Genomic DNA, 17363 nt, shown 5'->3' with positions numbered 1-17363 from the left:
CTAATTAAATCTCAAATAAATAAAAATTGAAAAAATAATATAACAAAACATTTTTCTTCATTTTTTAAGTATATAACTTCATTTTTAAAGTATATAACATTGTTTTCCATGAAATTTAAAAAACATATAAATTCCGAAGGATAAAAATACTTTAATATGGAACATTTTAAAATTCTCAAGCATGCTTCTTAAATTCCGAGTAATGTCAATCCAGTGAAAAAAAATCCTTACCAAAAGTGCTCTAGTCGGTTAATCAAACAACTATATCAGTTCTAAAACGAATGTCAAATAAAATATGTATTTAACTGCCACTGTTAATTACCACTGAACACAGACACTCTCAGGCTAACTGGAGCAAGGCATTTAATGACATTTAAAATTTTGGGATGGAACTTAATTTCATCGGTGAAAATGTTCAGTAATAGATACACTATTTCTGTTTAGAAGTCAATACCCGAACCATAACCCTTGCATAGTGGTAAAGCTCATGGACAATTGATTCAATCCCCAGAACAGAAGTTCTTTATTATGCTGGAAGAGTTAGGGGACTTTTGGAGTGTAATTGTGCTTTACCACTTGGCAAGGATATATGTGGTGCGCTCTTGACTCCCGAATGCATAACCAAAGCAACTATTACCCAATTGCTTTTGGAAATTCATTTTGCTATCGGTTTCCATCACAAATGATATCTTTCTGGGAACCTTAATGCTGCGTAGTATGGCCAATGTCAACCAAACATTATTGATATCCATCATCACCTCATCACCCATCCTTTGATATTGTTTTGCAGGTAGTGGCTGATCCTTTGCAGGTAGTCTAGATTGGAACAGATAAATAAGGAAAAAATGAAATACGGAATCACTTCAAAATTGAGAACTAGGAAGAATAGAATAGATTCTGTCAAGCATCGTCCAAAATCAATGCTGTTTTGATTTTCTGTACTGTGTAGGAGATCAATCGTTGCACCGCTTGCACATCTTCCATGGCAGGGCGGGGTGTTGTCATATTGGCTAACAATATTTGGAATGCAACTGTCAGAATAGATCCCCTTTTCTGCATACTACTTGAGCTACTTTCAATTTCAGTCAGTGTACCAAGGCCATCTGGGAGAATTACAAAGCCAGATGGCAAAACAGAAACATAATCAGGTTCACCTCCATGCATCACTGCATGCATGGAAGCCATATCAAAAGGAGCATAAACAATAATAGACCCCCAAGCATCTGTACAACACTCCTGTAAAATGAATGCAGTCTGATTCATATTGATACCCTGCAAATATTGAAATAAACAAAATGGACATATTAATCATAGGGTAAAAAATTCATGGCATTAATCATGCTTCTTTCTCATTCCTCATCTACTTCTGCATGTATGGAATTATTCAATATACTGTTATGGGACATCCATACTGTTGCGCTAACACTTACATTTGATGCGAGGAGGCTAACACTGTTCCGACGATCTTGTCCCATCACAATGCGGGTTATTTCTTGCTTTGGTTCGCCGGTAGAGAGCATATCCCACTGCATTATTTGATCTTGGAAATGTTAGCGACATGTTTTTAACATTATACATAAGTTGATTCACTGGAACAATTCTATCTATAACTCATGTAACCTGGCTTCGACGATTCAGATCTCGCAGGAAATCGAACGATTTCTGAGGAGTAACGGGAAGCCAGACTGAAGTGGCAGCACAGATCACAACACGGCCAGGAAACTCAGGGTTCTCCATGTTCTTCCGTGTGGACACTCGAATATCCTCATCACCATCACCAGATAACGTTGCCCAGTTGTTAACCATCGATGGACTCAGACTAGTACAGAAGTCACTCGTCATTCGCTGAGCAAGTTTCAGCAAGCTTTGCCGGCCTCTGGGATCTGGGAAAGCTGATCCAAAAAATAAATATTTTCAGATGAAAATAGCAGTCATCTTACGAACAGTAAAAACAAATTCATAGTAATGAAAAATATAAAGCTGAAGTTAAGGAATGCTTACCACTGGTATCTGCATTTATTTCCATGAGGAGAGCGAGACGTTCGCATTGGTGCTGCAGCGCTGACAGCCAACGCTGCGACCCAAACGCCAAACCGGAGCTGACCACAGAACGATACAGGCTGTGCACACCTCTATCGTCATAATCGATGTGCTCTACCCAGGTAACCTGTTATAAACAGTTAATCAGTCAGTCAGCAATGAAAACCTGTAGGCAAGGAACCATGGATATTAATTCGATAACATGGAATAATTGTTATGAGCAATTACATTTGAACAATTGCCAGGGAGGTCTTGAATTATTAATCCCGATGGCTGCCTCTTGCAATTCACCGGAATTGAGTTCTCCACTAAACTGTCTGCAGAAACATCTACGACGGCCCAGACTCCTGCACCAAGCTGCTGGCAGAACCTTAAGAAATAGAATTCTCTAAGTGGACCAAGCGGTGAGAGAACATGGAGCTCCATATACATCTGTTATGACATGAGAGAACATGAGAACATTTCAATACATTCGCCTTACATTTTCACAAAGACGAAAAAAAATTCCAGAGACCATTACTAGCCTTTAGAAAAGTGAAAATACTTAAATTTCTAATTCAAAGCTAAAATGTTTTTAATCTAATATCCTTGAATTAAATAATGAGGCCTAATCTGATTAGGTATTTTAGAGCACTTCACTTCCCTCTGTAACAATACTCAGATCTGAACAAGATTTAATGGAGTACAGTGCTGTTAAACGATTAACATACCAATTGGAGTTCACCGTTCCTGGTACCCCCTACACCACTGCATACGACCTCCATTGTCGTGGCTCTGGAAACAATTGATGGGAACATTTCCGCATAACGGTTCTGAGTTGTTTACAAAATTTCAGTTAGTTCAACAGTGAGTAAAGTATCAGTAATTACAAATCAAAGACAATTTGTTTACATACCGCACTCATTAGTATCTCCACCAGATTCTGACTATTCATAAGGACGGTGCCTGCATGCCTGTTTGCTTCAGTTCTGTATCCCAGCGGTTTAGGGCCGAGAACCCTCGTGAATTGTCGGAGGTATTCTTCATGGTTTAGGGTTTCCGTTATCCCATCTGCATGAGGATTTGAGATCCAGAAAGGTTGTTGCATTCCAGCCATTCTGATGAGTTCATTCATGGATGCCACGGCAAGTTCTTTTGCGGAGGATTTGTCGATCCCACTTGGACTTGCCGCTCGGCCTGCAACATCGACGGAAGAAAGCCCGTCCAGGAAATCTGAAGTGGGATTTATAGTGGAATGCAGGCTATCAAGATTGCTGACACCAGAGCCACCAGCTGTCAGATTCAACGAACCATTGTGTAGAGGAGAAAATGATAACATTTGTGAATATGGTCTCCCACACAATTTTCCAGTAATCGCAGCAACTCTCTCCAGCTGCAGAACCAGGAGAAAGAAACAGAAAATTATTGTGGCCACAGACATGAAAATATTATATAACCACCAACAGGCATAAACACATAGCCCACTGCACATAAGAAAATTCACAGGTTCACAAAAAATATGACTCGAATGTCATCGAACAAAAGTTGGGAGGAGCCTGCTTTGCATTAGCAGGACCAAATGGCAAATATAGGTTTAAAGACCTAGCTCAACATCATACCAGAACACTAAAACAACAAATAAAAGAGATTCGAAACTGAATAAAAAGCTTAATTTTAATAAATGTATGAAACAGATTGTTGCATTCCGAAAATGCCCTTGAATATTAATATTTCAAGGCTAAAATAAGTTATAGGGGCAGCGGAACGAAACCTCGTTTTTTAATCGACTGTTCTCCAGCCGCAGCTGTTGCTCCTCAAAAGGCATCTCCGTGAGCATGGCAGGTCCTCCACAATTGTAACAGCTGCAGTTCGTCATTGCTTCTTTAATAGATCGGTTTTCCATTTTCAGTCTTTCGTTTTCTCCCCTCAATGTTGCGTTATCGTGACGCTCTTGTTGAGCCTATCAATCCAAGAGTTAGCAGATCAGAGAAATGAAACAGAAAGAAAAAGAAAAATATAAAGAGTTCAGTGAATTTCCATGACTTTGTGCACAGTGTTTTAACCCCAATGGTGATTACAAATATCGCAAACCTTCATCTGTGTGCGACGGTTTTGGAACCAAAACTTTATTTGACGGGGCGCAAGATGCAATTTTTTACTGAGTTGTTGCCGCTGCTTTTCATCGGGATGGGGGTATTCCTTGAAAAACCTGAAAACAACGAACACAAATGAATTTCATCCGGAAAACTAACTATGCTTGACAGAAACCCAAATAAAACAAGAATAGTTTCAGAACTTACGCCTCCATTTCCTGTATCTGCTGAGGAGTGTGCCTGTGATAAGGCTTCTTTCTTTCAGGTTGACCGTCTTCTTGATCATCCCCCGATCTGCTGCCCTCCACATTATCGCTGCCCGACTTACTCTCATACTCATCATCTATTCTATTCTTCCCAAGCTCTCTATTGCTACGGTTCGTCTCACCTTTCGAATCTCCTCCACTTGTCTGTCAAACATGCCCATCTCAAATCTGATAAAAATACCCCTATATGGCATCTCATGCCTATTGAATAATAAACTAATTCAAGAATTTTACTGTCATCACAATTCAAAAATTTAGTACATACCAGCGTCAAAGCCAGCTTTGGTGCAGTGGAGTTGTTTTTGTCCATAACTTTGTTCGGTATCTGTGAAGGAGCATCAACCATTGCAGCATAAGACATGTCATCGAATGATATACCAGAAAATGGTCTTTTATTTGAACTTATCTTACTATTAACAGTGGCAGCACCAGCCATGGCCAAGCTACCAAAACCAAAAGTCATTACTGGAGAATCAAAATCGATACTCATTCCCGACTAGGTATGGGGGACTGTAACTTAATCCCGTTTCCCTTTTTCCTGTCAGTGTCCTTCAATCAAAAGTTACCAATTCCCTCTAGGTTTCCATTAGTAACAGAGAGAAAGAGGGAGAAGAAAGGCAAGCAAACCTTATGGCTAGCTCTCCATTCTCACTCTCTCTCCCGTCTTGGTCCTCCTCAAACCAAACTAAATTCAGACTCAGATCACTGTGTTAAAAAGTGCAGGAGGTGAAGCCAAAGACAGACAGGGCCTACCTGGTATTATGTCAGCGAAAGAACAGGATGATTCTGTAACAATGGGAATACAAAAACATAATTACTGTAGCTTGGCAGTGCAGCACTAAAAGCTATGGCGTAAGCTCATGCACGGGCAAAAATCAGGGCTTATGACAGACTTGTCGCTTTAGAGGACCACTAAACTACCCTAGCCTATACCAAAGAGAACCCTAGACTTTGCCACTGCAAGCTTTCATACAAAATCGCCACGAGTATGATGGCAGAAACCCAATTCTTTTTTGGCTTCATGCACAGTTACTCATATCAAATAAACCCAGCAAACAAAGGATGAAGAAAGATCTGAAATTGGCAGAGCCTTTGGTTAGGAGTGGGAACATGTACTGCAGTGGCTGACTTTTTGATGTATGATGATGATAAATGTTCATCATCCTGGCAACTCTTCATCCATACCCCAGCAAGTACTACTCACAGTACTGCTGCTGCAGCTACTGCCAGCCTATGTAAAAACTCAACATCAAGCACAGCATTGAGATTTGTAAAGGATAAAATGATAACAAATACCAAATTAAAACAGAACTCCTCACTATAAAAGGGAAAACCTACTCTACCAAACCTCAACACAGTAAAATAAGGGAAAACCTACTCTACCAAACCCCAACACAGTAAAATAAGACTAATTACTACGGCAACCCAGCCTGATAACCATTAAAAAGGCTTGACAGATATGATGATTCTAATCAGCAACCTCTCCCAAGTGCTGCCATTGAGAAAAAGCTAACCCTAATGAATGCAATGTTGGTGTATACATAACTGGAGACTGTGGGTATCTTAAAAGGATAAATAGGCAGAGAACAGGTAACAACAACCTACAGCTGCTGGTTACTGAGAGGTAAAGAATGAAACCTGGACTGCCCTAGCATAAACCCCAGACCCATGCCCTATTCTCGGAGACCGGCGGAAATAAGAATATGATGACACCTGGGCTTTTCCTTGACTTTGGATTCTGTATTTTCTGACTTATGTATCGACAGTCAACCTATCATTATTCCCTTCGCACTGGAGAAATGGAACTTGCCAGATACGGCATCTTCATATTTCATGGTTTATAATTTACAAGGCATTTAAATTGATTCAAAACAATGTTACTAGTTCCTTGGCCTTATTTATTTTTTGAAAAAATGGACAATCTAAAAGGTTTCTAGAAATTTAAATTTATTAAAAAAAATTTTACTAGAGAAATTGAAAAAAAATGGACAACCTAAAAGGTTTCTAAAAATTTAAATTTATTAAAAAAAAATTGTACTAGAGAAATGGAACTTGCCAGATACGGCATTTCCATATTTCGCTGTTTATAATTTACAAGGCATTCAAATTGACTCAAAACAATGGGGCTGGTTCCTACCGTTTATTTATTTAAAAAAACAAATATTTAAGTTTATAAAAGTTTAAATTTATTTTAAATAAATAATATATACATTGAAGTTTATAAAAGCTTAAATTTATTTTAAATGAATAATATATACATTGAGTTTATGGTTTTTAAATTTATTGTAATTATTAATATTAAAAAACAAACATTTAAACTAATGCAATAAAATAATATTTTTTATTTAAATTATTATTATTTAAAAAAAAAAATTCACCACTCATTGTAAAATGATAGTCACCTATAAAAAAACACATTTAAATTAGCTACATTTAAATTAATTTGCAATTTAAATTAATTTGCAATTTTATAATAATAAAAATTAAAAGATTTGGAAGAAAAATAAAAAACTATAAAAAATTTAAAATTATTAAAAAGAATGTGAACTTACAGTGGTCGTGGAAATGAAGTCTTACTAAACCAGAAGTCTTGGGTTCAAATATTGTGCTACCCTCCCCTCGTAGCGAGATAAATAATAAACATGTAAACAGGGAGATCTAAAAATCCTACCAAACATACAAAAAATCATTAAAAAAATATTAATTAATTCAATATAATAAAATATATCTATTTATCAATTCATTGTAATTATTATTTTCAAATAAAAAAATAAATATAAAAATGAAAATTTCATCAAACGTTTAAATGATTCTTAATATAAATAAATATCAATATGTAAGAATTTATACTAGTAAAACTGAAAAAAAACACTCAATGCAGAGACAAAAACCTTATAAATCAGTTATATTCATTTAAAATAAATAAAATTTAAATTATTTTTATATATTAAGATTTATCAACTTAAATTTAAATTTAGTATAATGATTATAAAACATTCAAAATACAACTATAAATATAAATAAAAACAAAAACATTTTCTATAATAATAATTAGAAAATTTAATTTAAAATATGTTTTTTTATAATAATAATTAAAAAATTAAATCTAAAATAAGAAACAATTTTTTTTACTTTAAATTCATTAAAAAACATTCAAACTAACTCGATAACATTCACTATCAACAATTAATTCAAAGTGAGTAAATTGAACATATATCTCACTTATTGTTGAGCAAGTTAATTTTATTTATTAAAGAGAATATCAAAATACTATTTGTATCTCCAATAAAATTTATCAAAAGACTTGTAACCACATATGCTGACAATGTAAATCAATATTTTAAATATAGTGTAATTGTTATTATTAAAAGTAATCAAAACTAAATAAAACATTTAAATTCATTTAAAATAAGAAAATATTTAAATATATCCAATATAATGGGTTGTTTAACTAAACTTAATGTGAAGGAGCTCTGCAGTTCTTTGCTCTCGGCGGTTATGGCTTCCCTAGTCGCAGCGTTAGCTAGTTGAGAATGTAGTGCTGGGATCTTGGAATTCATTTTGTGAGTTGGTGGCTGAAGATTAGTTTTGGCAGAAAGAGATCTTGGTAGCTGTAGTTGCGGTTCCTATAAGGTTTAAGCTTGCATTTGGTAGCTGTAGTTGCGGTTCCTGTAAGGTTTAAGTTTGCATTTGACAAACGTACCACAATAGGCTTCTCTGATCTGATCTTGCAGAGCGATTTTCCTTTGCTCTTTATGGAGGAGGTGGTTGCACTTAGAGCTTTTCAGAGGTGCAGAAACTGAGGGGTCCTCTTTCTCCCCCCCTCCCCAAAAAAAAATTTAATAAATTACCTGAGGTTCTGGACGTGGAAATCTCTCCATGAGATCCATGCAAGAGAGCCTTAGCCCTTTGAAAAAGGCATTTGTTGGCAAGTTTATGGGCTTACGGTTGAATCCAAAAGATGTGAAATCCTGGATCAAAGAACAATGAATCCCAAGCTTCAAGGCTAGGTAAGTTTCTTTGCATTTGTTGGCAACTTTGTGGGCTTATGGTTGAATCCAAAAGATGTGAAATCTTGGGTCACAAAACAATGAACTCCCATGCTTCAAGGCCACTTAACTTACAATGAACCCCCAAGCTTCAAGGCCAGGTAACTTTCTTTGCAACAGGGGTTTCTATGTTTTCCTATCTATGAATTAATTGGAAAGAGATCTAATTTTCCAATCAAGGCCATATTTTATTGGGACCAGAGGCCTCTTTATCTCCGCATGGACTCTTAGATTTCAATCCAAATTTTGAAATTACTTTCTGGTCGATGTGTATTTGGCTGCCTCACCTACCTCTCCATCTCTAGGGACCTGATGCACTAAAAGAGATTGGAAATAAGCTCGACTGCTATATGCACAAACCAGAACCAAAGGAGACCAATTTTCTTGTGCTCGCATTTTTGTCAAAGTAAATCTCTCTAAAGGTTTACCCGAGGCCCTAAAAATAAATATAGGGGAATGGAGTCATATTCACTAATTGGACTATGAGCAGATTCCCTTCAAATGCATCATTTGTCATTCTCATGGGCACTTTGCTAAAAATTTCCTTCAATAAAAAATGATGAGTAAACCCATGCCCCTGCCTCTAAAGTCGGCCTACCCATACCCCCATATCTAATGAGGGCAATTTTCAACTAGTTCAAAAGCAAAAGAAAAATCAACAGAACAAGGTTGCACCTTGAAAAAATCTGCAATAGAAGTTCCTGAACCTTCCCTAAGCAAAATTTCTTTTGAGGCTTTTCAAGATCCAAAACAAAATGAAAGCATCCCTATGGATGAAACCCTAAAGGAGGATCAAGGAAAATTAGCAGTGGGGGGAGAATGAAGAGAAAGCTCCTTCGAGGGTTGTCTCTTCAAATACAGAATCACACATTGCGGCAAAAGTATCAACAATTTTAAATTCTAAGTTTGTGGAGATGAGTAGATCAACTCCAATGTTTTACAAACAAGCAATGGCAATTAAAGCACCTCACAGTAAATCAAGTACAAGAGGCAATGCCAAAGAGTCACTCTCCTCAAACAACAAAACTGCTTTTCACAAGAGTTCAAAAATCCAATAAAAAAAAACAAGAACGTGAAGCAGATGTCAATTTAGCTTCAAGATCCCAACTTCGTGTAGACTCCTTGTTGTAAAAGTCTCCCAAATAAGTCGATGTATTGTTTCATATTATCACGTTTGCAATTTGTAAGAATTTACTTTTGTAATAACGAGGAAAGTCTTAGTTGTAAAAACTGTGGAAGATACTGGGATTTGTCTCCTAAAAACTTAGTCAATTTCTCAATAAAAATCCTTTGAAGATGGTGCAAATGTAAAGAATTTCCAAAATTTCTTTGCGTGCCAACTCAGAGTTAATAAAATCCTCTACTCATTCTTGTTTTAAAAAAACAAAATACTAAACTTATATAATAATTATTATTGAAAAAATAAATAGAAAATTTAGGTGGTATAATAAAACATCTAATAAAAAAAATTAAAAAAAAATTAAAAAAAAAACTTTTAACTTAATATAATGGAATTGGGCCATTTAAATTTAATAAAAAACTCAATTAACTTTTCTAAATTACTGTCGTTCGTAACACTCAGAAAATTTTATATATAACACTGCCCGAACGCTGATTTAAAAATTGGAAAAGCGAATATTTTTTCTTTTTTCGCGAAGGAAACTCAGACGACCAAAACGGTCACTGCCAAAGCTTAGCTAAGGAAACTCAGACGACCAATTTTAATAGCTGATTTTGCAATTGGAGATTAATGATCTTTTCCTGCATTTAGAGAGTTACAGAATGTCCGCTTAAGAATATTGGTTTTGGTTTTGAGTTTTCCATCTTCGCATGCAAATGTCGCTGGCATATATTTTACTTGACCCTGAAGCAAGTCTATTACAATATTATTTATTTCTCCAATGACATTTATTAAAATATTTGTAACCATTCATCTTCGAACAACATAAATCCATTACTATACCATATTTAACGAGTGTCCTTCTATTGTGACATAGCTATTTGCAATTTCTTTACGGTGTTAGTTAAATTAACACTATACTATATTACTGAGTAAATTATATTTTTGTATTTAGGTAGTTAATATAAATAGAGTTTACTGGCATAAATTCAATGTAATAATTATTATTGAACAAAATTAAAAAATAAATGTTCACAGGGTATAAAAGTAAACAAATATATATATATTATTATTATAATAATAAAAATGGAAAATATTATTGATGACTTTGTAGGTAGAAATTGAGGTTGAGCTCATTTTAATGTAATTGGGGCTGGGTATAAAAGTAAACAAATATATATATTATAATAATAAAAATTGAAAATATTATTGATGACTTTGTAGGTAGAAATTGAGGTTGAGCTCATTTTAATGTAATTGGGGCTGGGTATTTAATGATGTGAGATAACTAAGGAAGCACAGCAGCTCCAAGCAGAATGAGTAAATTGGGTGGGGGACTTTGGCATGGCTATCTTCTTTCTAGGTAGGGATATAAGGATAATATAACAGGTTAAAGAGTTTAAATGGTTTTTTGAATTTTTTTTCATATTTATTTTGTACTATGCTCTCATATATCTACATGTTTTTTTTCTTCTGACTAGGTTATGTTCTATGATTTTAGGTTTGTTCAGTGGATGGGTCTAATTACAGTTCTACCATGATATTTAGTTTGTTTAGTGGATGGGTCTAATTACAGTTCTACCAGTTTAATCCATCTAACTTCTAATCTAACATGAGTTAAGAGGGATCAAATTTCTTCAGGTGAAACCTTTTTTTAGAGTGCAAAATAGAATGTGTAAATAAATTGATATTGACATAAGTTAGTTAACATAGATCTTCAAATAGTTTATTTAAATTCCACGTTGAAATATTTTTGAAAAATATAAGGTTTAAACATCACACTCACACATTTTTTCTACTTCTAATTTCTTCACATGAAATTATATTAAGTCATATGGAAAACAAAGTAAACATATATTATAGCTGACATTACTTTACTATTTAGAGAATAGTTTATTTTTATTTTTATTTAGTAATAGTTTATGTTGTAGAATGAACTTGAGAATGAGCCTCTCCATCATACTAGGTTGTACAATGAGCATCTAGGCTCAATGAATTTCCTTGCCTCCAAAAGAACGGGTTGTAGAATGAGCCACTCCATCATAGTGGGTTGTACAATGAGTCTCTAAGCTCAATGACTTGCCCTGCCTCCAAAAGAAATTTTGGCGAGGGCTGAAATGTTCAAAGTCGAAGTTGTGTTCGTGGGCATAGGGAAAGGAAGACCCAGATGAAAAGGCCATCAAGATATGGTTGGAAAAGCTAGAGATGCTATCGAGGTTTATTATAGCAGCACCCATCCCCGTGTTTGTCAACTAATACAAGGGTGGGAAGTAGAAGTAAAGGACAAAAGTGAAAATAATGACCCTAACTTTGGAGAGTGGCTATCTTTAGTGCAAGGCCCAATTCGAGCACTTGGTTTATTTATACGAGATTATGAAGAATATTGTTGCAAAAGCTATAGGGTCTAGTCCATCTAAACCCAATTTTGATCTCTAAGAAGTTCACAAGGAAGTTCGATTGATTCAATGTCAAATCCAACTTCAGAATGTTCATCTCAGCGGAATTGAGAAGCATATCCTTTGTCTTCCATAGACAGAGTTGTCGAGTTTTAGTGCCAAAGATCCTACACCTATGGTCTTCAAACCAGTCATGGTCAGACTAGCATGGTTGCTCTGTTTGGAAAATTTTGAGTAATGTTCAGACTAGCATGGTTGTTCTGTTTGGAAAATTTTGAGTAATGGTTGCTTGTTGTTGTAGTTATCTTAGTATTAGAACTATTAAAGATATTCAACTCTATATTGCACTTCTCGATATTTTGAAAACATTTGAATTTTGGACGACTTATAAGGTAGTTAGATAGTCAATGGATCTGGTTTCTAGTGGGTGGGTTGAAGCGATCTAACCTATGTTGGATATGTTTGTCATGTCTACTTTTTGAAATGAAAAAGAAAAATCCTACCCAACTTAATTTTTTTTTTTCAAAACATTAAAAAAAAAGTTTTACATTTAAATTAGCTTGACACAATATATTTGTCCACCTAAACTTAATGTAATTATTACTACTAAATTTTTTATAATAAAACTTGTTGACTTAAACTTAATTTAACTATTATTACTTAAAAAAAATCAAAACAAAATCAAATTTACTTAAAAATAAAATTAAAATTTTATAATAATGAAAGTGAACAAGATTAATTTCCACATGTATAGAACATTTAAATTCATTCAAAATAACCTAAACATTTAAATTATCTTAATACCATGCTCTTTTTTTTTGCATACACTAAACATAAATAAAAGTTTATAAACATCGAAATCTATTCAAAACCGGGATAAAAATAAAACTACCCAAACACTCCTTTTTAAAACTTACTTACCCTTCCTAATATACAGTTCTCTTTTCAAACAAAAACAGTATAACATACCTGATATCCGGTTCAAAGGCGGAACAATCCTCACTGAGGAAGCTCGGAAGACCCCACCACTCAATGCCAACCTTCGCCCAGGAAGATGGCGCCACCCATTCATTTGAAAAGTAAACCAGAAATTTCTTAAGAAAGCCACCGGACTTAAGTTTGAGCGGAACAACCTTCACGAACGAAGCTCAGAAGATCGAACTGTTCACTGCCAACCTTCACACGTCGCGCGACCCAATCATTCAAAAACTAAAGCAGAAATTTCTTAAGGAACCCTCTGCACTTTCAGCTTCGATTGGTAAGCCTCGCAGGTATTTATACAAGTGTGAGCCGCGTCCCATGGAGCTCATGCGTTATTAAAAATTTAATTTTTAAAGATGGTATTGTTATTTACGAAAAGAGTAGTTTAAAAGATGTTTATCTACACTGACATCAATGATGTTTTCAAGGGAGTTATTTAAAACATGTTTATCTATTAGGAAATCAATATTGTTTTTAATGGAATTGTTTTTACTGTGATTTTTTAAATTTTTTAGTATTGGAATTTGGACGAAAATTTTGAGATGAAATTTTGATTTGTGTTATTTAAATTAGTTTTTTGTGTTATTTAAATTAGTTTTTTCATTGTATATATGGATTCAGTGTCGTGAAAAAACCCCAGGGCATGTCTATTGTGCAAGGGTTATCCATCATCAAGCTTGTGATTTCAATAAATTCATGTAGGTTTTAGAAAAATTAGACTCGAAAAATCCACCACAAAAAGTTCGCTTCAAATTTTTCTGCCAAATTCTAGCACCAAAAAATAATAAAAAAATCGCACTAAAAACAACTCGGTTTTTAAATAAAGAAGTCCATTTGAATATATTGATTTTGAGTTATAATAGTTATGTCTATCGTGACAACGCATTTATCCCAAAAATTAATTTTATTTAAAATGGTTTGGTTTTTCAAAATTTAATATTATAATATTATTTATTTCTCCAATAAAATTACAACTTAATGGATCACTTATAGCTTATTTGACTAGTATCTTTATTTTTTGTGGCCGTAACTATTTACAGTTTCTTTTCTAAATTACTTAATAAAATATATTATTTAGGAGTTTTCTCACTTATTATTCTTCTTATCAGATTTTAGAAAAATTAGATCAGAAAAAGTCATCGCAAAAAATTTTCAAAAAACTCACTAAACACAACTCACATTACTTATAAAATGATTTAATAATTTATTAAAAATTAAATTAATTATTAATATTATAATAAATAATTGTGACGTGGTAAAATTTATAGACAAAATTACTTTTTCACTAAAATTCAAACAAGATTCATTGAAATCACAAGTTTGACATATCTCTTTTTTTAAATTAGAATTTATAAAATTTAGTTAAAAATAAAACTTTAAATTGTAAAAAAATAATTTTAAGTAAATATTTTATTAAATAAAAAAATAATGTATACAATTTTATTAATAATTTCATTAAGAGTGTGAGCAGATAATGATTATATTATATAATTTTTTATGCTACTTTTATTACATTTGTGATTTTATTTTTTTTAATTATTATTTTATGGTTAATATATGTGTGGGGGTTATAGAATGGTTAGAAATTGTGGTTTTTGTTTGCATTATCTATATGTTCCATGATTTAATTTAGATTTCTCAATTATAATTATAATTACAATTATATAATTATATATATATATATATATATATATATATATATATATATATATAAACTTTTAGATCTTAATTTTTCTCAACACATTTAATAGATCTCAAAATAAAATAAATTAAACTAATCTATTTATAAAACACAATTTTCAAAAAAAATTATTACTTAAAAAATAACTATTTAATTATTCTATTAATCATTTTATAAATTCATTTTTTTGATCTACCTCCTTCCCAAAACCACATAGTGTTAGCAATCATAATAATTTAAAATTCTCTCCATTCTATAGAAATGATCTTCATCCTATGGAAATTCTGATGGATACATGTTAATCCAAAATCCAAAATATCTATCTAAAAGTATGTGAATTGCCTACCATTCCCCAAAATAATAAGATATAAAGTTTGTCAACCATTAATTATCTCATCTTCCCAAAATATTTGGATGGATGTCATCTAATTTGATGTTGATATATCTCTATTTTACCTAAAACTTATAGATGGAAGAAATTCCAACCATCGATCATAATAGCTATGGGATCATCCCTTTCTCTATAATATATAATTTATGATTATGGTTTTTCTTTTAAAACTGGGTTTTAAATCAATATTAAAAAAAAAAAAAAAAAACTTATTTATTTAATAAATATATTAATTATAAAATATAAAAGAACAAATTAAATATTAATATTAAATAAAATCATTATTATTAAATAAATAAACATTTCAAAATAAATAATATACTAATATTATTTAAAAAATAAATAATTATTTTAAATAATATTTATTTAAAAAATCATATTAAATAAAACAAAGAAATTAATATTAATATATTAATAAAACAGTTTGAGTGGGCATAATGGTTAAGAGTATGTGTTTTCTCCTAAGAGGTCACAGGTTCAAAACCAGAGGGATAGAGGAGGTAGGTCTCTTGTCCCACAAACAAGGGGGTCTCATACACCAATTTGGTTTCTCATTCATTTAGAATGGTTGCCATTTCATTTCTATTTCACTAGTATGTTTAAAAAGGTCTAACTATTGATGAGTGGTTTAACTACTAAATTTCACTAACCATGGGGGCTATTGTCAAATTCATAGCGATTGAGGGTGTTTAAATTAGGCATTTTTGAAGAAAATTAACTCGTAGTCTAACAAGGTGGAGGAGTTGCCCGGAAAGTTATGGAAATTTAGGTCATATTTAGAGAAAATCTGGCAAATATTTTTGTAAATCCAAGTTATAGTTGTTAAACTTCAAAATTTTAGATGTCCTTGATGTTTGTAAATCCAAGTTATAGTTGTTAAACTTCAAAATTTTAGGTGTCCTTGAAGTTTTTGATGGTGCTGAATCTATTTCCACCATCGAAAACACGATTCAAACATTGTTTCTACAAAAAAAATTGAAATTTTTACGCCCAGATTCCCGCCACTTTTTATGGTCCGGGCAATTCCTCTACCTCATTAAACAACTCTGTAAATTAATAATTATTATTTTTGTAATAATAATATTTATTAAAATTAATATGATTTTTTTGAAAATTAATATGAAACGGGTACCTTTATCACCGGTGTTACGCTTTTTCAACAAATCTAGTTTATAATTTAAAGTTAGGAAAAATATTATTTTCGCGTTTTATTTTTTATATATTCAATAAATTTTATATTATTTTAATTTTTTTTTAATTGGCACTTTGATCTATAACCTAACTCATTACTATCAAGGTGATAGTTTTTCAAACTACACATAATCTAATTGAATTCAAATATATGAATATAAGGGCTTGCTGGTATATATATATATATATATATATATATATATATATATATATATATATATATATATATATATAATTTAATAGCTATTTTTATTTATTTTAATATATTTAATAAATTAAATATTTTTATATAAATTAAGTAAATTTTTTGAGTAAAAATCACTTGATATTATAATAATAAATAAAAAATTTAAATTTAAATTAATTTATATGAAATTTAAAAATCTTAAACTAGAATTATCTACAATGCTTACAGAGTATGAACTCAAATTATCTATCATGCTTATGGAACATAAATTATAAATATTCATAAGGTCAACAACTACAAATTGTTAGAAAATAAAATGATAACACTTGAGATTGAACTCCAAGGAATGAAATATGATGCAAGAAATAGAAGAAACACAATAAATGATGGAAGAAAATTGCATCCTTGAATGAGATTAAAGAATTAAAAGAAAAACTAAATAATAATTCAGCCCTAAGTAGCACAAAGAATAAATTAGGTATCAAACCCATAAAAAAGTAAATGAATAAACTAATTGAATTAGATCACGAGTGTCACAAAAGAGACATGAACCTTATAGTTTATGGTATAATAGAGAAAAACAACAGGGATGCATTCGAAATAGTAAAAGAACAACTGAAAACGAAGTCATAAATTCAAACAACTTATCTAACAGAAGAAAAAAGGGTGGGAAAGGTACTTGAGCATAAACATAGAGTGATCCATGGTAAGGTAATTTGTAATGACCATATATTAAATATACTTAGTAAATCTCCAAGCCTAAAAGAGTTAGGAATCTTTATAATGAGGATCTTATTCTAGAAGACCAAGTTGAAAGAGGTCCAAAAGGCAAACAAGGAAAAAAATGAAGGAAAATAAGAAATCATTAGAAACATGAAAGTTATTATTAGAGATAGTCTGAAATAAAAGTGATAAATAGGAATTGGGAACATTCTAGATCCCCTTTTGTAACTATCATGGTTTTCCATAGTGTAAAGATCCTATGTTAA

At 32.2% G+C, this 17363-nt stretch overlaps 1 protein-coding gene across 1 annotated transcript; it reads right to left on the bottom strand.

The window, feature by feature from the left end:
- Positions 1 to 350: 350 nt before the first annotated feature.
- On the bottom strand, positions 351 to 5671 carry LOC149186716 (homeobox-leucine zipper protein HDG2-like). The gene is made up of 11 exons (XM_089409426.1): positions 4644 to 5671; positions 4320 to 4522; positions 4111 to 4228; positions 3791 to 3979; positions 2936 to 3412; positions 2751 to 2852; positions 2269 to 2472; positions 2002 to 2167; positions 1621 to 1892; positions 1431 to 1526; positions 351 to 1272 (listed from the first exon to the last, which is right to left on the bottom strand). Exons 1-11 carry the CDS (start codon positions 4866 to 4868, stop codon positions 901 to 903), a joined length of 2424 nt encoding a protein of 807 aa, XP_089265552.1. The 5' UTR covers positions 4869 to 5671; the 3' UTR covers positions 351 to 900.
- Between the last annotated feature and the right edge of the window lie 11692 nt (positions 5672 to 17363).

Source organism: Pinus tabuliformis, chromosome 3_1 (genome assembly GCF_031772625.1).
Source record: "Pinus tabuliformis cultivar Carrire ecotype Pingquan chromosome 3_1, CPIR1, whole genome shotgun sequence".
In the NCBI taxonomy this organism is placed as follows: Eukaryota; Viridiplantae; Streptophyta; class Pinopsida; order Pinales; family Pinaceae; genus Pinus; species Pinus tabuliformis.
This window is presented reverse-complemented; position numbering and strand designations above follow the sequence as displayed.

Bases quoted from the DNA above. Each gene is read 5' to 3' on its own strand.
- LOC149186716 (XM_089409426.1), bottom strand. From the start codon at position 4,868: ATGAGTATCGATTTTGATTCTCCAGTAATGACTTTTGGTTTTGGTAGC. The intron at 4,229-4,319 runs GTAAGTTCTGAA...CGTTGTTTTCAG, and splicing joins CAGATACAGGAAATGGAGGC to GTTTTTCAAGGAATACCCCC. The intron at 2,853-2,935 runs GTATGTAAACAA...TAAACAACTCAG, and splicing joins TGGAGATACTAATGAGTGCG to AACCGTTATGCGGAAATGTT.